This window comes from Vicia villosa, linkage group LG6, assembly GCF_029867415.1.
Source record: "Vicia villosa cultivar HV-30 ecotype Madison, WI linkage group LG6, Vvil1.0, whole genome shotgun sequence".
Classification (NCBI taxonomy): domain Eukaryota; kingdom Viridiplantae; phylum Streptophyta; class Magnoliopsida; order Fabales; family Fabaceae; genus Vicia; species Vicia villosa.
The window spans coordinates 74,605,173-74,629,170 of record NC_081185.1 but is presented as its reverse complement, the minus strand read 5'-3'; the positions used below and the strand labels follow the sequence as shown (position 1 = coordinate 74,629,170).

Sequence of the window (23,998 nt, the reverse complement as noted above, 5' to 3'; positions counted from 1 at the left end):
AATATTTATTTTATCATCATTTAAATGAATCAAAAACAAGTCTTTTAATCCATGAAAAATCAACAAAAATATGTTTCTTTTTGAATAATTCTCTAAAATAACTTAGTGTATTTTTGTAAATACATGTTTAGGGTTAGGTTAGAGTGTCTCTCACTTATCCATGTACCCTTAGACCAATTCTCTTAAAGAAATTGGTATTTAACAATTAAAATTAATTAGGTTTAGGTGTGTTTAAAAAACCTAATATAAAACCCTAATTTGAATCCCTTAGGTTTAAAACCCTAACCAAAAAATTTGCAACATGTTGATCTTTGTTTATCCATGTTTATCTTTGTACATACTTGTTGATTTTAGTCCATGCTTTGTACTTAATTATTAATCTTTGTCTTGTACATACTTGTTGATTTTATATCCATGTGATTTGTACTTGTCATTGTTTATCTAACCCCATGTTTAATTATCATATTAATCATTCATCATCCATACACGATTTGAATCCAAGGATTTAGATACATCCATATATTGTTTATTAACACTCACTTGTTTGTTCTAGTACATACATGAGGTATTTATTGTTAATTGTTTAAGCTTGATGTTTTATCCAAAGGATGGGAATGATATTGACTAAATTGTCAAGGTACTTAAATTCTTTTCCAATCTCTTTTATATTTGTGTAAAGTATTTTAAAGCTTTTCACTTGTTTATGGTTTAGTATTGTTAAAGATTAGCCAACAACCCTTTTGTTTTGAAACCTTGGTTTTAAGAATAGAATTATTCCCGGTGAAACTATTCTTGATTCATTGATCTTGTTTTTAAACCTTGGTGTTAAGAGATGAATTATTCCCGGTGAAATTTCTCTTAACCCATTGATCTTGTATTTTAAAGCTTGACCCGTCTTTGATTTGTTTTAAATTTGTTAAGTATTTTAAAGCTTAACCTTTTAAAACTTATTAGGTATTTTAATGCCTAATCTCCCTTTTACTTATTAGGTATTTTAAAGCCTAATCACCTTTTAAACTTATTAGGTATTTTAAAGCCTAATCTTCTTTGAAACTTGTTAAGTATTTTAAAGTTTAACCCTCTTTTAAAAACTTGTGAGTATTTTAAAGCTCACACCCAAAAAGATTTTGGCCACTTTGGCCCCTTTCCCCCCCCCCCCCCCCCCCCCCCCTTTTTTTTTTTAAAAAAAGGAACTACAGAAGCTCTGACTTCCCTATTGCACCTAAGGGGTATGTAGGCCTAAGATGCGATATCTTATCGAGCTCACTTTTAAAAACCTTCTCTTCCCATCCCCACCCTCTATTTCAAACAAGTTTTCACATAGGATTTTCACAAAAAAGGTTATTTATAAACAAAAGAAAATAACACAAAAACAAAAAGGTTCCCATGGAGTACCATGGATATGAGGGGTGCTTAAAACCTTTCCCTTGTATAAAAAACCCTCCGTAGCCAGATCTCTGATAAGTTTATTAGTTTTGATTTTAAAAACTTCTGTGGGTTTTATTCGCTCTTTCACCCATTCCTTTTTGGAAACAATAAAGCGCGGTGGCGACTCTGATTAAAAATGAGTTAAGTCTTCCCATGACTCTAGCCTCACCAAATTCATCGCTACACGTTCCAACACGTTTACCAACTTTTTAGCACCAACTATTATGTCATCTAAATTCACAATATGCTTTTTGCTCCACTCTTTAATTTTTCCTTTAATCAACTTGAGTTTTTTCTTTCAAAACATATCCACCTCATCCTTGCACATCCAACAATTTCCACGATTGTTCCAGAAACTCTTAATACCCTTCAAGCTCTCTCCAACACGCGAACATACCAAAGGGTTTAGGTCCCTAGTACTCCTTTTTATCACAAATCTTAATGGGACTATGATCTGATAGACTTTTTTCCAAACAACACTGATAGCAGTTCGGCCATATATTCATCCACCCTTCTGAAACATTAAATTTATCGATTCGACTCATAGACGAACCCTCTAGATTCGACCAAGTAAAGCGCCTCCCTTTCAACGGTAAATCCACAAGATCTTATTTTGGAATAAATTCATCAAAACCATTCATCTCTCCTCGCCTTTGGAACTCTCCTACAACCTTCCTCTCTGATTCGTACCTTATCGCCTTGAAGTCTCCCATGATACACCACCTTGCCTCCAACTCAAATTCAACCAACTCTTTTAGAACATTCCACAACCTCTTTTTACCACTTACACCACAAGGAGAGTAAGCTTTTACGATGTTTACCTGCATACCCTCCATCCCCTAATACACTTTCACACCTATAAAATGTTCCCCATGAATTTCCTCCTGTTTCTTAAAATTTTTATTATTCCATAAAAGTAACAACCCCCCGGATCTTCCTTCAGCAGCTTTGAAACTAACACCACAATCATCTCCTCCCCAAATTACTTCACATGTCGATCTTTCCATTTCAGCCGATTTAGTTTCTTGTATACTAATAATATCTGGGCGAATTCTTTTTGACTATTTGGGCTATCTCTTTCTTCTTTACCAACCTACCTAGTAATCTAATATTGTAACTAATGATTTTCATATCTAAAAACTACTCCTCCTAGCTACCCCCACTCCACTTCTTAGGCTTCACCCTCTGCTATTTCCCTCCCCTCTTACCTTTTTCGAAGCCTTCTTATCTCTAATTTTGCTCCTCGACAATTTTTCTACTACTTCTGCTTCATCCCTAGAAATTTAGACCCCGATTTCCTTAGCGAATTCCACTACCCCTTTTGACATTTGATTTGTCTCTCCATGTGTCATAATCCATGCCTTAAGTTCATATTCCTTAAGATTGGATCGTGAATCTGCAGGTTTCTCCCTTTTCCCTTTTCGTTATTTTCCCACTTGTTCCGCCCTCTGAAGCTCCTTTTTTTCGTAATTTCCTCTTCTCATTTAAAATCTTCTTTCTTATTTTCCTCCTTTCTTTGAAACCTAAATCTGGTGTTAAAGATACCTCCATGTTGATTAAATTGTCTTGGGTTCCTTTTACTATATCTTCACCCACCGCTGTATACTCTCCCTCTTCGAATATCTCTCGTTGAGATGGGTTAGGAACCCCTTCTTCCCGGCTATGCACTATTGTTGTTGGATTTGATATCATCACATTCCCTTCTAGATTTTGATTTTGGAACATACATAATTCAGACATCCCTCGTTGTTTCTTTCCTCTTCCATCCTTAACTTTGACTAAGTTGCACACTTTTGACTTCTTACTGTAACACCGTTCACCTTCATTTTCCTTGATTTGGGCCTCCTCAAATGATATTTCTTTGGTTAAGCCCAATTTGTTTCCTTCCTTATCTAATTCCATTTGGGCCAATAGTTACGTTTGAGGCCCAAAAATAGGGATCTGATTAGTTGTACTTTCCCACTCCCCCTCATTATTTGACATACTTATTTCTTTTTCTTTTGGACCCTCTGGATTTTCCTTTTCCAATGTCAATTTTGCAGGCACACTATTTTTCTCTTTCATGTTAGAAATTCCACCACTTTCATACGCCGCCCCCAAGTCATCATTGTTCATTATTGCCTCAAAGTGATTTTCCACCTCTATCATTTCCTCTGCCTCTTCTTCTTCCATTTCTCTCATGAAGTATGCTTCATCTTCCATCTCTAATTCTTCTTCGTCTTCGTTGTTTTCAAAGTTATTTTTTTCATGTGAATGAAAATCAATCGGACACGTGAAAGCTTCCTCCTCTATTTTGATAGTGAACAGAAGACCATTAATCATAACTTGAAAGACCTTATTTATGGTTTCCATTGATGTTGTTCTTAGTAAACATCTAGCTACATCCAGTCTTCTCCTTTTCTCTGTATTACTATCCATAGATATGAACTTTCCTCTACTAAGGCATATTTTTTCGAAAAACTTCAGATTCCAAGCATGAACCGGGTCTTCATATATTCTCACCCATGTTTCTCTACCGTTCATCACTGCCTCCGGGTACCACTTATCTAATCCAACGAACCAACCCTGAAAGAATTCCTTAGCATCCTTCACCAAGGACTCAAAATCTTCCTCCTCTTGAACTTTGATGTATATTTCCCCCCAATGGTATAATCTCAAGTGATAGAATCCCAACATCCATATTTTTTTTGTTGCAGCAATGATACTTCATCAATATTATGAACTTTCCCCACATATCTTGTCTCTGCCCACTGAAGATCTTCCTCATCTAACTTATAACTCATTCATTTCCACTCTTCTCCTTTATCATACTCCAAGCATTCATGAACACTTCTCTGATAGCCATTCTTCACCACCTGAGCGTAATTGTGTCCTTGCGTTCGAATCGTCCCTGTCAATTTCTGCCTCGTTACATTTATGCATCTAGCCTCTCTACTTCGATCATACTTCTCCTCTCTTCCTTCTACCTCTTTATGTCCTTCTACCCCTTTATGAACATTGTTGTTATCGATTTTCAAGCCTATTCTACCCCTTCCTGTTGCACTGTAAGTTTCTTGACTAAATCTTGAGATGTTTGCCCATACTTTGTATGTGCCAAACCAAACATTCCACAATTGTTCCTCTAATCGCTTCTCATTTTTCACCCCCCACGAACCTTGCAAAACCTTGCATTAATCATCTAAAAAATTCCTATTATTAATGTCACATTTCCTTTATTTTTTGGATTGAAAACTTGTATCTTATTCGAACTCAGGTTGCTGACAGTGGCCAGATAACAGAGCTATGAATATGTCACACAAAATAATCATACTAAATTATAATCACTTGCTGAAAGTATGCTATGTAGGTCTAATGTCAGCTACAACTGAAAAACTAACATATGTTCTTCGTATAACTAAATCCAATTTTATAACCAATTGTTTATGTGTACAATGCTACATAAAAATACCATGTTAACATGTATAACTTTAGCTTAAAAAGATATGATAAATAATAGCAATGAATAATAATTACAACTTGATAACTTTACTTTCATGATGAAGTTGTAACAAACTTGCCAGAATAATAATTACAACTTGATAACTTTACTTTCATAATTACAACTTGGAAACTCTGAAGGAACTTCAACATAATCAAGCTTCAGTATTCAGTCGTCTGGACAAGCAGGATGACACCAATGTTGAATTCAAAACTTGGATGCAGAAAACTGAAGAATCTTCAAAGAAGCAAGCAGAAGTCACCGCTAAGATTAAGAATCTTCTGGCAGACTTAGCCTCTAAGCTTAACCAGTCTTAGTTTGAGTGTGTCTTAGTAGTTTTCTTGTTTCTTACATCTGTTTTGTTTCTGCATCTGATTGTATTCTTCCCTCTAGTTATCAATGAAAATTTTCTTTCTTCACTCTGTGTGTCTTTCATCTGAATCTTTTATGCTTTTTGATGTTATGACAAAAAGGGGGAGAAACGTGCTATTTGAATTGATTTATAATATTAGTTGTTGGGCTTAAGTCTCAACATTCCTAACAAAAAATTGCAAGTTTTTTGTTTCTGATAGTGTTGCAGGAATGTGATAATCTGAACAAGCTCAAAAAAAGGGAGAAACGTATCTAGAGAAAATCTCTTAAAGAGTTGAAGCAAACAAAGCTTAATGTTCTGATACAAGAAGTTTCAAGATCTGGAGCAAGCTATGCTCTGATACAAGAAGTTAAAGCTCTGATACAAGCAAGTCTTTTTGATGCTCTGATAAAGCCAAGTGATCTAAAAGAAAAATTCAAAGCTCTGAAGTTGTCAAATGGAAGCTCTGAAGTAAAGCTCTGAATCATCTAAAGTTTAATGTTGAACGTGAAAGTCTCATCTGAAATGGAAAATACTCAGGGAAGTCTTTTATTTATAAATTCTTCTAGTATTAATTTCAGGGGGAGATTGTTAATCTCAGGGGGAGACACATTCACACACTCTGATTAATATGATTTTATGCTATATCTGTGTATTGTCTTTTTCATCTGATATTCTGGATACAAATTCATATCAATTCTATATGTTTTTGTCATCATCAAAAAGGGGGAGATTGTTAGAACATGAAAAGTTCTGATCAATATTTCTAGTTTTGATGATAACATTATATATGAATTTTGTATAAGACAATGTGGTACTCTAATTATTTACGTTTTCCATTTCAGGAAAAGTCTAAAAGAGTATGCACAAAATCAGCATTCAGAAGCTCTGACCCAGAAGATCTGGATGGCTTCATCAGAACATGGTCTGGCAGACATCAGAATATGGTCTTGAGAAAATCAGAACATGATCTGGAAAGCATCAGAAGATGGCAGTCAGAAGCAAGGCTCTGAAGATCTGATGGTATCACGCTCCAAGGCACTTTCAAAGTCTGATGACTGAAGTTGCATCTGCGCCAAAGCTGGAGACTCTGATATTCAAACGTTATTCTAATAGTCTAAGTCCAGAAGAAAACACAAGATGAAAAGGCTACAACGTCAAATCTGTCTGACTGACAAAAGGAACGTTAGAAGCTACAAAAGGCAAAGTCAGCAAAAGCAGTTGAAGCATGGCTCGAGGTAGTTGACAAAAGAGTGAAACATTAAATGCAATAGTGTACTATTCACGCAAAGCATTAAATGTTACTCAACGGTCACATTTTCTCACTGCCTATATAAAGAAGTTCTGATGCTGAAGCAGCTACAACAACGCTCACTCTAAGTACCATTACCCTGCCAAAATGCTATCACACAAAAACAAAGAAGAACTTCATCTTCAACCTCACAACTTTGTAATATCTTAGTGAGTGTTTAGAACTTAAACTTGAGATAAAAATCACTTGGTGATTATAGCTTATTAAGAAGCAAATTAAACTCTTGTAATATTTGTTTACATCTTTGTAAAAGGAATTTCCAAGAGTGATCAAGTTGTGATATGTATACTCTAGAAGACTTAGAAGTTGTCTAAGTGGAAAACCATTGTAATCAAGATTGATTAGTGGATTAAATTCTCAATTGAGGTAAATCACTCTGTCAGGGGTGGACTGGAGTTGTTTGGCTAACAACGAACCAAGATAAAAATAACTGTGTGATTATTTTTTATCTACCTTTTTTTAGAAACAACCCTTATTCAATCCCCCCTTTCTAAGTGTTTTTCACTCCTTCAATAATTTGATGGTAAAAAAAACAATGAAAAAACTATCCTAATAGTTACCATTAATGTGAAAGTGTAGTTATCTCAATTTTTTTTTGCTTTATGCACTCTGGTTCCTAGGGGACAAAGAAAAAACTATCCTAATAGTTACCATTAATTCTAAGGAAATATTTACTACTACTATTAACTTTACATAATGTTATTTCCCATAAAAAAATCCTTATGAAAACTATTGTTAAGCATTTGAACATCATCTTCATTTATGATCTTTTTTCCTTCATTAATTTCCAAGAGATTCTTTGCAAAAAATTTGGGCCAAGACATATCATCATCATCATCATCATCTTCTTCTTCTTCTTCTTCTTCTTCTTCTTCTTTATTCATGATGATGACAGTGTCATCTTCTTTGATAAAACTACATTCTCTTTGCTTAGTTCTTTCAACCACCTCGATTTTGCTATTTCTACTATCAACTTGATTTTTTGGATTTTGTGCAATATTTTCTCCATAAAATAGATTATTGTACTCCTGAAAAATGATAATAAGAGTACAATAATAAGAAATTAAAATGACAATACAAAATTAATATGTGAATATATATATATATATATATATATATATATATATATATATATATATATATATATATATATATATATATATAATCATTTATTTTTAATTAATATATCAAAAAAAGTTGTTTCCACAATGCTTTATAATATAATACTTACATATTCAAAAATAGATTTTTGTTCAATAAATCTTTTCTCTTCTGGCCATGTACTTATGCATTTTCTTTTTCTTCCCTTATATACAAACTCTATATTATCCTCATATTTTTTCTTGTTTCCACCATCATTTGATTGAGTTATTGCTTCTTCATAAATAATATATTTTTTCACCAAAACATTATGTTTCTGCGTAACAACAATCCAAAAAGACAGACATAAATCCACCATATGATTTGTGACTATTCCTTTAAAAAAAAAAGAGACGAAAAAACAAATATGATGATGATTTTGAAAATAATCAAAACAAATGATAATTAATCATTAATAAAGAAATAAAATATTATTAAAGTCTTACCGATATGAGTGGTTTTACTTGTTTAGGAGTGACAAATTCTTGTTTAAGAATTATTGGTTCTTTTTCTTTAGCAATCATAGTCTTTTCTGTACTCTCTTGTGCATAACAATTTTTTGTTCTTGAAGTTTTTCTTAAATGAGAATTGGATTGATCAGCTATACTTGATTTTTCTTGTGTACTTTGTGATTCTGGTTTCAAATTCTTTCTAAATCTGCATAATACATAATTGTTTACCTGCCAAAAAAATATTAATAACTATTTAGTCTTTAAACTAGTTAATGTTAAAACAAACTATTAATGTAACATAAAATTTTCTTACCGGAGTATTGTTAATCAAAGATTTGTGGAGGTTATATTCGTGCAAGATCCATCCACCATCTTGAGGAGTGTTACTCTTCTCAAAACGAAAACGTTTTTTTAAACCGAGGAGTTGGTTCGTGTCTTTGGCAAATATATTTTTTCCGCTGTCTTCGCCTTCCCAATTACCATTGCCAATAGTGCGAACGAAGCGTGTGCTCGTAGCAGATTTCTTCTGTAAGGTAGTAAAGAAATATAGATCTTTTCCGCCATATGAGTACGAAGCTTCAAATTCGTTCCATATATCCAAAGGATTTTGGTTAGTACCGAATAAATCATGTTCGAGAATGTTGAGATAATCGGGAATTGGTTTGTTATTAATTTTGTTGTAGAGAAATTTTTGAAGAAGTTCATCATCAGTTGGCATGAAATCTTTGTTTGAACGAGAATTGAGAGTTTTCATGATTACTTTGAGATTCAATGGAAGACTAAAGTCAAGTTAATAAGCTCAAAAAAGAAACTGTATTCTCTTTTCATATATAAAGAATACAAAAGATCTTCTTAAATAAAATAATTTAAATCTAAATCAAATCTAAATCAAATCTAATTTAATCTAATTTAATTTAATTTAGTTTAATTTAATTTAATGGTAAAAGAAAAAACTATTTTTAACCAATCAATTTGGTTTTAGCGTAATAATAGCAATTAGGTGAAAATCAAGAAACCGATACCAATAAAATTTCAAACTTTAAATGTAAATCAAATCTAAGTTTTAAAAAATTAAAATTAAACAAAATTAAATTTATTTGATGGGTTTGACTTTAATATTTTGGATTCATTGGTACCGTACACAAGTTCTATTCTAATTTTATTAAATATTTTTTCTTTTCTTTTTCTTTGTAGAGATTCTAATGCTATTTCCTAAATATATGGAAAGATGTTATAGTTGCTAATAATGAAAAGATATTATAGAAGTTTTTTTGAAAACTAAGATATTATAGAAAACCGTACTCTCTTTTCATATATAAAGAATACAAAAGATCTTCTTAAATAAAATAATTTAAATTTAAATCAAATCTAAGTTAATCTAATTTAGTTTAATTTAATGATAAAAGAAAAAACTTTTTTTAACCAATCAATTTGGTTTTAGCGTAATAATAGCAATTAGGTGAAAATCAAGAAACCCATACCAATAAAATTTCAAACTTTAAATTTAAATCAAATCTAAGTTTTAAAAAATTAAAATTAAACAAAAATTAAATTTATTTGATGGATTTGATTTTAATATTTTGGATTCATTGATACCCGTACACAAGATCTATTCTAATTTTATTTAAAATTTTTTTGTTTTCTTTCTAGAGATTCTAATGCCATTTCCTAAATATATGGAAAGATATTATAGTTGCTAATAATGAAAAGATATTATAGAAGTTTTTCCAAAATTAAGATATTATAGATGTTAACTAGACGTTCAGCCGTGCTATACGACGTATATTTTATAAATGTATTGATTATTAATATTATAAAATTATTAATTATTAATAATAATTATTTAAAGAAATAGATTAAATATATAATATATTTATTGTTTATAATAATTATGCTACTGATTTATAATATAAATTAACACTATTAAATAATTATACTACTGATTTATAATATAAATTAACACTCTTTTTGATAAAATATAAATAAAAAAGCTTTTGATATTTTAAAGTGTGTACTTAAAAAAAAATAAATTAATAAACATTAATAAAATAAAATAAAAAATAAAAATATTTAATATTAGAAAATAAGAATAAAGAGAATAATAAAAAAAAAAAGTTTTTTGATACTTTGAAGTAAAGAATAATTCGTTTGAGTTTTTTGTTGGGTGTTTTGTGGTAAAGATTTTGCAACTTCTTGAAGGGTGAGGTTCATGATGAATTGTGTATTATTAATTTATTAATTATTATAAATTTTGTAGAAAAACTTTGTGAGAGAAGTTATAGGATTACTATTATTATTATTATTATTATTATTATTATTATTATTATTATTATTATTATTATTATTATTATTATTATTATTATTGTTTATTATTTAATTAATTATTGAAGATTATTATTATTATTTATTAATTTATTAATTATCAGAGATTTTGGAGGAAAATTTTGTGGGAGAAGTTATCATATTATAGAATAGTATAGATAGATAGTCCGTTTGAGTTTTCTGCTGGGTGTTTTGTGGTAAATATTTTGCAGCTCCTCGACGGATTTGGTTTATGACGTAATGTGTATTATTAATTTATTGATTATTGGAGATTTTGTAGAAAAATTTTGTGAGAGAAATTATTGGACTATTATTATTACTAGTCATCCACCCGTGCGATGCACGGATATAAAATTTTTTAAATTAATAATTTATAATATCATATTTTAAAGCAACTTATAACATAAATTATCCGAATGAATTTTTATATTTAATGCGTTTTTTATATATAAAAATTATGAAAAGAATAAATATGTTGTACTATCTTTTAATAATAACCATATATATAATGTTCATCTTATATAAGAGTTTGGTCATTAAAAATTGTATATTAATATATCTTTTATAAAATGACTCAATTAAATATTAAAAGTTACAATGCATAAACAAAATTCACTACTATGCAAAAAAAAAGGTTTAAATGTTTTAAATTTTATAAATAATACAAATAAATATTGATTATATTACGTTTTTAAATTATGGTAATTTGTTTCAATCTCTATATATGTCGCATGCTCCTCTCTTTCCTATTGCACTTTATAAATATGAGTGAGTGTGTTGAATATTATTTTAATTTAATTATTATTTATTATAGATTAAAAGAAAAAGAATTATAACTATGATTGATTATAATAAATGAAGTAGAAAATATATGTTAGTAGGATGAATATTATTTTGACTTAATTATTAATTATAAATTAAAAAAGAATTTTGGTTGATTTTTGAGGAGCAGGAAACTAAAAGCTTAGAAGGAGAAATGCAAATGCAAGAGACTTTGAGAATTTCTTTGACATAAATTATGTGATCAAAAAAGCTGCAAAGTATATAAATCCGTAATATAATGTTCGTGGCGTGGAAGAAACGAATATAATATGGAGATCTAATAAAATAGGGAAATGAGGCTTTTGGTGAAAGAATATGTAAAATGCAAAATAACTAAACAGAAAAGTTGGATTTTGAAGATGTTAGCCAAAACACCTAGTACCAAAATCATTTATATATATACTGCGTTAAGGGTGTAATGTCCTCATTATAGTGGCAGTTTGTGACTTTGTATGGTAGTTTTAAAATTACGTGGGCCATTTACATGGGATATTAAAATTAAAAAACAAATAGAAATATTAAAATCTTAAGACCACGATGAGTTAGTGGAAGTTGAATTACTGGGAGTTACGTTGTTAATCTAAATTTTGTATTTTGTATATTTTAATGTTAATAATTATTTAATTAATTTATTTATTATTATTTACAATTAGAAATATTTATTTAATTAACTTATAATTAGCAAATTTATTTAATTTAATTTAATTAATTATTAATTATATGTTTTGGCGTGAAAAATTGGTGGGAAGAAGTTGTAGGATTATAATTTAGTATAATAATAATTACAGTTATTATTATTTTTTATTAATTTATTAATTATTGAAGATTATTTTTATAATTATTATTATTTATTAATTTATTAATTATTGTAGATTTTGTAGGAAAAAATTGTGGGAGAAGTTAAAGGATTGTTATTATTATTATTTATTAATTGATTAATTATTGGAGATTATTATTATTATTATCATTATTATTATTATTATCAGTATTATCTGTGCGATGCACGGTTATTTGAATGTTAATAATAATTATTATAATTTTAAAAAATAATTTGAAATATATTCATATAAATAATTTCGATATAAGTTACATATGTGATTTAAAAATAAGTTAATTGTTTTGATGTTTTATATTATAATTTAAGTATTTAAAATAAATCAACATAAAATTAATAAATAAAACAATAGATTAACTATTTATAACACCAATTTAATAATTAAAATAGAAAATAAGTAGAATTGTGAAATTAAAATAGAAAATTCACAAATTATATAAATTATATAAATGAAGATAAATAAATTTATTTGTATGTCGCTTTTAAACTCTATGGAGTATTTGTATTTAGCATCACTTTAGAACACTTATTTTTTCTTTTTTTTTCAATCAATTTTGATTGAACTCCTAATTATTCACTTTTCCTTAATTTTCATGTTCAATTTTATCATCTTTATTTTATTTTTCTACTCTAAAGTCTATATAGATCATTTCTTTTCCCTTCTTCTTTTTTATCAAAATTGATTGAATTTATAATTATTCACTTTCCCTTAATTTTTATATTCAATTTTATTATTTTTATGTTTTTCTACTCAATTTTTAGAGAAATAAAAGTTTTTATTTTTTTTCTACCGAATCTTTAGAGAAATAAAAGAATACAAATCTTATATTTTATCATGAATAGGCATTGATTAGATAATTGTAATCTGAAATTTTACAAGATATATTCTGATTAAAATATCGTCAGTCCAGTGGCTCCTTTAACTCAATTCCATCTAACATATTGTATCAATTAAATAATATAAATATAGTAACCCAGTAACTCTTTTAATTCAATTCTATCTAATGATTTGTATCAATCAAATAGTATAAATATAGGATATAGATAAAACACAAACACAACAATTTTTGTTAAACTATTTAAATCTTTCTACCATTTTTACAATTATGAAGGATGAAAATACACATCCCATTTATTATATTATATTATTCAAATATTTATTATATATTATCTTTTTCTATTGTTTTATTTTTATTTTATTTTTATTTAATTATTTCTTCTCTTTTTAATTTTTACAGAGATATAAAGATTTCATGGATGGAGAATTGTTAAATTGAACATTCAATTATATTAATATTACAGTACTCTTTAACTTGTTGTTGTTGTTTCTTCTCTTTTTTATTTAATCAATTTATTATGTTTTTAAGTATTTTCTATTATTTATATTTTTTTAATGTTATTTCTACTTTATGGTCTTTTTCTCTCATTTTTTAAATTTTGTTGTAAATATATATTTTTATTCTTTTTAAACATACAAGCAAATAAATTATTTCTATTTTCTTTTTTTGTTTTGTTTTTTTATCTATATATTAAATTAAAATAGAAAACCATATATTTTTATCGGATCATAGATCAAATATGAATTGAAATAGTTTAAAATTATTAAAACGCAAAGTAAAAAAGAATAATAACAAATTGAATAATTAAAATTATGACTTATTATGATAATAAATAACGTAAATTATTAAAATTATCACAAATTCATAATTTATTATGATATGCTACCTATAATATCTACATTTATTTTTTAAATCATTTGTAGTTAATTAGTATATGGATTTTTTATACTAATAATAACAACGAAAACATTTTAAATATGTTTTACTCTATTAATTTTATTATTTTTAATTTACGATTTTTTTCATTTTGTTGAAAATATACATTGTTAATTTTTTAAGATAGACAAACTACTGAACTATTACTAATTCATATCATTATATTTTAAACTATTGATTTAAACTATAATATTTATTATTTATTTAATAAAACTTATCTGCCTATCATGCGGGTGGACATCTAGTATACTAATAATATCAATAGTGATTTTGTATGATTTTACTAGAGGTGGTCGCGGATCGGTTTGATTCGATTTTGAGAGAATTTGATCCTCAATTCGATTAAAATTAAATAGATTGATTTGGATTGAATTTGTAAATTTTTGTGATAAAGCCCGGACCGAAATTAATCAAATTAATCAGGTAGATAAAAAAATGCAAAAAAATTTGAAAAAAAACTTATTAACATAAATTAATTTTTCATAATAATATAAAAATATAGTACTAATAGTGTTCAATTTTAAATATTGGACTAGCAAATTTTCCCTAATAGATTCAAAAATATCTAACAAGAAAAATATATAACATAAAGATTTTTGAATTTATAACTAGTCACCTAAATTAAGAAGATAATGAATGTATTTCTTAGCTCTATACTTAGTTACCACATTACACTAACAATTTTCTAATAACAAATTAAATTAACATAGTAGTAATTTTCATGATAATTAATTATGATTGATTTGAATTGGATTTGATAGGAAATTGAAAATCTAATGTCCGAACCAATTGTCATTAGATCTCATTGGTTTGATTCGGTTCTTGCCCGAACTGAAAAAATGTTCAACCCAAACACTATGATTTGGTTCGGATCTACCTAAATCAATTACCACCCCTAGATTTTAACATCAAGAAAGCTGTTTAATTGATATTTTCAATTAAATTGAGGAAAAACACAGAAAATAAAAATATACATTGAGAATCCCATTCAATGACACGCACAATTGAACCAAATCTAGCCAATTGTCACTTTCATTCTGAACGATGCTCAGAAGACTGAATAGATAGAATTTTCAATTACTGGAAGGAAAAAAATTAAAATGTGCACTTTGGCCTCAATTTACTCATAACAGTGGTATAACTACCTTTCAATAAAAAATCAAAAGAAATACTGTTACAACCAAGGGCGGCGGGCATCAATGTCCTGTTCCTCTAATCCTAGTCAGTTGGCCCTAGAGACCGTGTCAGCACTACTGTCATTTTCAATAAACTTACAAAAGAACCAGGTATTGAGGAGAGAGGACACTCACAATGCCTCAACTACCTGGAAACTAGCTTCAACTTCTCACTGTTGATCAACAATTAAGATACAGCTTTTGCTTTGGCTTTCCAAGCCAAGTACTTTCTATTTTCTTGCTTGTATCTTTTCCATTCTCTTAAAGCAGCTAAAAGGACATGCATTATAACTGGCAGAAAAAATGGCTGCAGGAGAAGAGACATGAGAATCAGTAAACAATTTGTAGCTTAGAGAAAAAATTGTTGTATTTATAAAGAGAAGAGAAAAGGTAAAGGACAGACCGAATAGATGGCAAAACAATGCTCAAAAGAATAATAGCTGATGGACATAATTGAGGGATGAAAAAAGGCATCCTCTGCAAGAGTTCTTGATTGCCTTGATGATACTGACAAGAAAATATGAACAGCATATTTTAGCAATAGAGAATAACCTGTAAATCTTCATCCAGCTAATAACAAGCTTTTAAATTAGTTAGGATTAAGTCTGGAAAAAAGCATACCAGCTGAAGCATCATACATTCCAACAGTTGCATTAGTTTGAGCAGATTTTGCAGCCTCCAGAGAAAACGTCACCTGTTCACAAACAATAAAAGATTGAGGAAAGACAAGGAATATCAAAGCATCTTTTATAAACTAAATTTGAAGAAAGAAATATTTTTACATCAACTAATCTGGAAGATGTAATTGTATACAATAAAATGAATTTTATATATACTACTGAAACTACAAATACAGTGTTTATGAGTCAATGACCCAAATCTGACAATAAGGGCTTGTTTGTTCAAGATTAAGAAATATATACATAATTTTTTATGTTTTAGTTATATTTGTGTATAAGATTGTTTCAAAAATCATTTTGTTAGAATGATCTTTATCTTGAAAATGAAAATCTATTTTGATGAACTTTTGACAAAAATCATTTTTAAAAGAAGAGAGAAAAATTCAAATCTCTTTTATAATTTTAAACAAACACAAAATAATTTATGCTTTTCTTAAAAACCTCTAAAAAATAATCTTTAGAATATTTATATCAAAATCACTATTATTTTAATCTATAAAAAGCATGCCCTGAATATCATAAACTTAAAATCTTCACTGTCTATATGCAACAAAGATCTAGAAAAAAGATCTAGAAAAAGAGATACAGTTACTCTATTAATAGAGCTTGTTTATCACTGATCATACGCAACTAACAACCTAACTGGTTCCTAACAAACTCTAAGTCTAAACTAACAATCTTAATAAGTTCAATGAAAAAAAGAAACATCTAGTCAAAAAAATCACCTGTTTTCCAATTTCATCCATGATAATCATCCTTGGTAATGATTGTACCTGCAAGAAATAGGAGTCTAACAAGCTTTCCCTAAACAATAAACATTTAAAACATAATCAACTGAAGCGACCTAAAAGATAAACATACCAATTTAGAAAGAGATTTAAGCGTTGTGGCACACGAAAGGAGATTAAAGCAAAAATGCTTCCGTGACAAAAAATCCAATTCCCTACACACAATCAGCAAACAAGAATTATTTTTACAGTGATTTGTCTTCAGCAAGATAAAATAACAGAAAAATGTTTTTGAAATTATTATTGACAGTTGTATGCATTTGTTACAAAAAAAATCCAGAAAAATAATCTTCCAATTTGGTGCAACAAAAAATAATTTCAAGTAAAATGATGCAACTAATTAAAGACGGTAAAATTCATTAAGTTATCAGACAATGGAAGTCATTTTCCCACTCTTCAAAGTTGCCGAAGATGACACTTCACTTTGATTGTTATAACTAATATAGGAAAATAATATTTTAAAAATGATTTTGGGATCAAATGATTTTGGGATCAAATGATTTTCAACATATATATTACATAGAAAACAGTCCAAAATACATAAGGTATTACTCAAAATAATATCTTCTGCAAAAGAAAGCCACTTTAAATAGTTTTCAACTTAATAGTAATAGTAGCTATATATTGTCAATCCCAGATAGTAGCGCAGCACAACTGACCCCAGGACTAGGATACCACCGGGATAGCGTGTGGCAGGATGTTGTGTTGTTAAGATCGAGATCCTATGTAGGATCGGAAAGAGGGTTACAAGATCTTGTAAAATGTAGAATCATAACAAGGCTGACTTAAGCCACAGTTGTTTTGTCCATAAGGCCTAGCTCAATTGGCAATGCCGATATTGTCAAGTTGGACACCTTGTCCCGGGTTCTAACCCGAGACATTGCAGTTGTATAGCATGAGTTTATGGTGGTTATTCCAGACTAAAAAATAAACACAATTGTTTGAGATTGCACAACCTCACGATTTTTTAAATCTTCCACATGATCGCATCTAATCCAAGCCTTGTTTGATTCTGCACACGTGATAGAATTGAAGGGATGACTGAAATTTTAATATTGCAAGGTCTTACGATTTATGAAGCGACCATCACAACATTGGTGGGTTGGATGTATTAGAAATGTTTTTAGGATAGATTAACATGATTAATACTATGAACATATAGTTAATGTAAAATTAACCACATCCATATCATTCAAAATTCATGAAATATTTATCATTAGCGATAAAAGTCACAGGTCTACAACAAGATATACATTTAAATACCAACAAAAGTCAAGGAATCAAACAAGTTTAATACTATTCTTACCATTCTGTGAAGCCTCTTTCACTCCCTAGGAGAGTGGATGTACCTGACTCACCAACATAAAGGTCATCAGACTTCAGACCAAGAAGTTGCCGAATCTGCCCCATTAGAACTTCAAAGAGCTTCTGGAGATCCTGTTTCAGTATATGAACGCGACAATGCTCAGCGAGATAATTAATGAAATCAACAATAGTGGAACAGTAAGCATAACTGCATAAATAAATGGCATTGAATTATTTATTTAAACAAAAAAATAGCTTTTAAAAGCTACTGAAATGAAATGCCCTCCGAACAAAAGTCTATCAATTTTTGGTTTAAAGTAAACCTAGGTCCAAGTGAATCATACATGGAAAAGAAAGTTCCACGGTGCTGGTTTAAAACTGAGAAGCAAATATTGTCAATAATAAGCATAGTAACAAACAGTGCCTATTAATAAGTGAGAGAAAAACCTGAGGAGAAATCATATGTCTGACTAGATCCTTACTTTCCACATCCTTTATACAGCTCTGGGGGTTCCATACCACAACACCTCCCCACATCTGCAATAGTCCAGAATAGGCTCTTCATAATGTTAACCAATTAGGTAATTTGTAACCCACAAAAAAAAAAAAAACATGATAGTGTAGAAGGTGAAACAGAGAAATAACTGGCGATATAAAGCCATTAGTCTTAGAGAGATCTCCATTCGGAAGCTCCAGTTGTAGAGGACACTCCTTCGCAGATGGAATATATCTGACAAAACATAATTAAAAGGTAGAAATCTAACTCGGTTATTTTCTTTATTACGTGTGAAATCACAAAAATAAATGAGATAAGTAAAATAACATACATCAAAACCATGCATCATCTGTTATATTGCATAGTCGGTTTGATACAACAGTAGCAGAAACACAGTAAAATACAGTCCTACTCAGTACTCACACTCATACCGTACATCAGCAGCTGGATTAAGGCATTGCAAGGCCAAAATAAATTTAGAAAAAACTCATGTTGCAACAATCACTGCTACTATTACTAATATCTCACAAACAAAACAGACTCTTCCAAATCTTTAAGCGGTCATTTTCCTAATATGGGGATGGTGGCGGGCCTGACGGCAGACAGACGATGTATAATTTGCAGTACCACTGCTTAGGGTATGTCATGGTATGACATTCCTGGTGCACCTCATAAGCTACATGTAACTCGTACAGAATCGGGTCCAACATCATCATGGGTACCTGGTGCATGCCTGCAGAATAAAAAATTTAGATGGACCTAAATCAGTTAGCCTAGGACATGCCCCAAACAACCATGGTGATGTTGGACGTGATTATGTAGAAGGGACATGGAACCTGTAAGGTACGATGGAATAGTCATGCCGTGAAATACACAGGACTAGTGGAGTTGCACTTTATATAATTAGAGATCACACAGATTGTCAATGATGCATAACTTTATGTCATAAAGATGGTGCAAAAATATATAAATTGAATTTAAGCTTTTAAATGCCAACAAGTAAGTTAATTTAGGAGAGCTGAAGTTCAATACTGCATAACATGTATGTCATAATGCCAGTGCAAGATATATAAATTGAATCTAAGCTTTTAAATGTCAACAAGTAAATTAATTTAGGAGAGCTGAAGTAATATACACCACAAGTTGCAATACTTTTGACCTCCCACCAGCTGCAACTGAAGTATCTAAGTGCCATTCATTGGAATTCACCTGTTTAAGATAGAAGCATTCAAGTCAATAAAAAATTAATAAAGTATCTCAGTTACAAGAGACATAAAATGAAATATGACATAAATAGATGGTGCAGTGTGCAGCAGATTTCACATAAACAACAAAAAAAAGAATTAACATAAATTTTACTAAATGAAAGAGAGACACATACATAACTTGAGATAAAGAAGCATCTAAACAGTCAACATATCATTTCTAAGCGACATCGCGCTATTATGTCAAGTGATCTATATGGAAAATTGTATCATCCATCCAATTGATATAAGTTCGCAAAGTCACAAGATAAGATAGAACTAAATACATGGCAATTCTATTCAAAATAACTGTATTTAAAAATTATAAATGATAGCACAAAACCATAGAGCATACAAAGAAAGGAAGATCCTGAGTAGTGAATATGTGGCTGCCATGTTCATCATCCCAATCAGAAAACGAAGCCTTTGGTGTATGGTACAAAACCTGGCAATTAGGAGGAACAATGAAATCACTTGAATACAAAGCATAAAATGAGTATTGCAACTTTCACATTTATGAGACATCACCTGGCTTTCAACAGTGACATCAGCTATAGGTTGCAGAGCCTCAATGACAGGTTGTAACAAAGTTTCATCTATTTCACTGAAATCCCTACAAATAAGATTAACACAAAGACTTTGAACTTACAATATTCATAATGATAACTAAGCTAATAAACCAGACATGACCAAAAAAAAAGCACGACCAGCGGGATTTAAACTTTAAACAATCTTTAACATATTATCATGAAGGGACTATTTTGAGAGGGCTTAGGGACATGTCTATAAATTGTTTTTAACTTATTTCCATAAGCTCTCCAAGATAGCATTGAAAACTACTAATGTCTTATGTGAAAACACAGTTTACTTTAGTCTATCTATTGTTATAGAAAAAGTTTACGCATAAGCACTTGTATGATAAGCACTTAACTAAGTTATTTATCCAAATAAGGCATAAGTACAGTGAGACTAATCTCTACTATACTACCATCCAACTATAAATTTGGCAAACTTCGGCACTATAAATTTGGCAAACATGTGCATTCTTTATCTACCCCAATTTACAAATTACAATTACACATTGCATATGAATTCCAAAAACAGCCTCTCCTACAACACAAAAATAGAAACAAAACAAACTGTTCATCAAAATCACATTTCATAATTCATACATACCAATCATAAACCCAATCCCGCGGGTCTGCATTAAGCAAACTGAAAGAAAGAACAATCCTCCCATCAGCACCAACCGGCATAAACTCATTATGAATCAAACCATCTTCACTCCCACCATTAACAAACACCTTAGAAAAAATCTCAGCCACACGCACAACTGCGTCCTCCTCTGAAACCTTTCCGAGAATCCACGCATGCCTATACTTCCCAACCACAGCCTTCACCTCTTCCTCACCATTCACCACCACAACACTATACACCTTCTCTTCTCCATACATATTCACCAACCTCTTCACCATTTCATCCGCCTCTTCGTCATTCTCCCTCAATTTTCCGCCAAAATCAACATCATTGACTTCAGCATACAAACCATCCTTCTCAGCCTCGGCTAAATCAAGTACAGCCGAGACGGAGTAATTGTTGGAGCAACCACATCGAGAGTCACCGAGGCTGAATTCGGACATTTTACTCCGGATAACCTCTCCAACTTCGTGATTCGAAACGCTAAAATTGAAACCGACGAAGATGGCTTGAAATCTGCACGGGAAAAGCAAGTCGTTCAATTCGATTTTGGAGGAGAATGAGTCGATTTCATCGAACGGAAGTGGCGCGCGGTAGATTTCGATGGATTTCAAGAGAAGTGGACTGAGTAGGATGAAGGAGACGAGGACTGTGAGGGTCATGATGAGGCGTTTAACGCCGGGTTTGGTCTTTCGCATGGTTTTGGAATCGAATTCTGTTATCGGAGTTTGAGTATTTTCTTCGATGGGTTTTGATTCCGGTGGAGAATCGGAGATTTCCGCCATAGGAACGCAGAGAGATTGGGGTTCTGCAAATTCAGTGCGGTTTTAGCTTGATGAAGTGATTCAATTTCAGTTCAAATGAGAGAATATAAAACGATATGTATTAATTGATGAAACAGGAAAATGTGTAGCCGTCTTAGCTCAGCTGGTAGAGCGCGTGGCTTTTAACCACGTGGTCGTGGGTTCGATTCCCACAGACGGCGAAATTGATTTTTTCATTATTTTTACTCATAAAACTAACTTATATAGTTCCGAGCTAAATACATTATAAATAGTCATATAAGCTATTTTTAATTAAAAATCACATTCTAAATATATTTAGACAATAATTTTAAGAAAAAAAACAAATAAACACTTTTCTAATTTATTTTTCATTCCCTTGTCCATGTTTTTTCTCCATTTCTCATATAACTAATTTTTGCCTTTTAATTCATAGTTAAATATATTATAAATATTTATATGAAATAACTAAATTTAAATACAAAGAAATCAGAAAACCCTTTTGTAAGAATTTTTTTTTTTTTAAACTTCTTAATGTAGCTTTTACCATTGAATCAGGAGTGGTCTACCTCGGGGATAAAGAGTTTTATCCTGCATGAATTAACATGAACTATCTGAGTTTGAATATAGAGAAAACAGAAAACCCCTTTTGTAAGAATCCTTTTTCTTTAAACTTCACAATGTAGCTTTCACCACTAAATCGGGCGGGAGTGGTGTACCTCGGGGATAAAGAGTTTTATCCTGCATGAATTAACATGAATTAGGTTAGGGTGCGAATTCGTTTTGGAGATGTCAAACTGAACAATCCTATTGTCCTTGAGAATTTAGAAATTTTGTTCTTCACGGAATAGATGTTGCACGCGATGTCTTGGCAACTATTTCGAAAAGTTAAACCAGAACCACCTCAAATAACTTGTATAATACAATGGATCAGAAAAGCAATAAATAACACAAGCAATTTGTAACCCAGTTTGATGCAACATGCACCTACATTTGGATGGTTGGCTTACAACCCAAGAAAGGAAATTCACTATTAGTAGTTTAATACAATCAGTCTTACAAGCAACAATAAATGTTATGATGTCCTATGCATTTTCTAACACTATCTAATGACTTTTCCCCCTAAATATGAGAACCCCTCTCACTTTCTCTCAAACACTAACTCATGTGTTTGGACTTTCAATCATTAAACCCTAATAATCAACCTCAATCACAACTATGAGTGATGTTGAATCTTACAACTCAACTAAACAAACCTACTGGCCAAGTTATTGAAACATAATGGTATTTCACCATAGCACTCATCCACTTATCTTTCTCCTAGCTAGCCTTAGCCTCTCAAAAAGTAGAAGGGTTTCCTGAACTGGTAAGAAGAGTATATGCTACTAAGTCTTCAAACACATCACTCCACTGGAGGTGTAATACGACGGGGCTCCCTATCACGAACAAGTCTATAGTCTTGCACTTCTACTGAATCTTGCACTCCACTGAATTTGAGCCTAGTTCATCATGATGGTGGGCTACAATTAGGGATGGCAAGCAGACCCGCACCCACGGGGCCCACCCGCATCCGAACCCGAGTCAACGGGTGAAAATACGAGTTGACTAGGTTTGGGTTCGGGTGTCGCCCGATATTTTGGGTGTGGGTTTGGGTAGTGTGAAACCCGCACCCGAAACCCGAAATCACACCAGCTTATATATATATATATATATATATATATATATATATATATATATATATATATATATATATATATATATATATATATATATATATATATATATAATGTAGAAAGTTATAGGAAAATTGTAGGAAAAATGTATTTTATGTATTTTGCTGCGGGTTCGGGTTTGGGTGAAAAAACCCGAACCCAACGGGTGTAGTTGTGGGTGTTATTTTACCACCCGAACAACTTTTGGGTTTGGGTTTGGGTTCGGGTTCCGATTTTGGATGCGGGTTTGGGTAGTGTGAAACACACACCCGACCTGACCTGTTGCCATCCCTATCTACAATCTGCCTTGGACTCACTGGTGGTTCCTACCATCTGCCCTGGCATAACTGTCACATCTGACTATTTCAACCCCTTCACACCTTTATTGTTGCCAATACAAATTCGTTGTTTTGACTTGGGGTCAAGTTTATACCAATCCTCACTGAAAATATGCACATATGTTGAACACCCAAAAATCCTCAAATTACTCAGATCAATGGGATTACCTGTCCATACCTCCTCTGCAAACTTTGTCATCCAATGAAACTCGTGGTGATTTGTTGACTAGATAGCATGTCATATTGAGTTTTGTTGCCTATAAACCTTTTGAAAGATCAACATTCAACCGAAGGCACCTTGCCTTTTCTCTCAGTGTTCCTGTTCATCCTCTCTGCAACAGAATTCTGTTGTGGTGTCTTCCTCA

The 23,998-nt window shown here is 30.8% G+C and overlaps 1 protein-coding gene and 1 non-coding gene across 2 annotated transcripts; one reads left to right on the top strand and one right to left on the bottom strand.

Moving 5' to 3' along the window:
- Positions 1 to 14,967: 14,967 nt before the first annotated feature.
- LOC131609234 (uncharacterized) lies at positions 14,968 to 21,675 on the bottom strand. The gene is made up of 12 exons (XM_058880909.1): positions 20,781 to 21,675; positions 20,133 to 20,217; positions 19,960 to 20,049; positions 19,496 to 19,569; positions 18,510 to 18,594; positions 18,312 to 18,401; positions 17,866 to 17,996; positions 16,633 to 16,714; positions 16,497 to 16,544; positions 15,713 to 15,785; positions 15,495 to 15,598; positions 14,968 to 15,398 (listed from the first exon to the last, which is right to left on the bottom strand). The coding sequence occupies exons 1-12, from the start codon at positions 21,584 to 21,586 to the stop codon at positions 15,279 to 15,281; spliced, it is 1,788 nt and encodes a 595-aa protein (XP_058736892.1). The 5' UTR covers positions 21,587 to 21,675; the 3' UTR covers positions 14,968 to 15,278.
- Positions 21,676 to 21,713: 38 nt separating this feature from the next.
- TRNAK-UUU (transfer RNA lysine (anticodon UUU)) lies at positions 21,714 to 21,786 on the top strand. Its single transcript has one exon. It is a non-coding gene; the product is annotated as a tRNA-Lys (tRNA).
- The last annotated feature ends 2,212 nt before the right edge of the window (positions 21,787 to 23,998 follow it).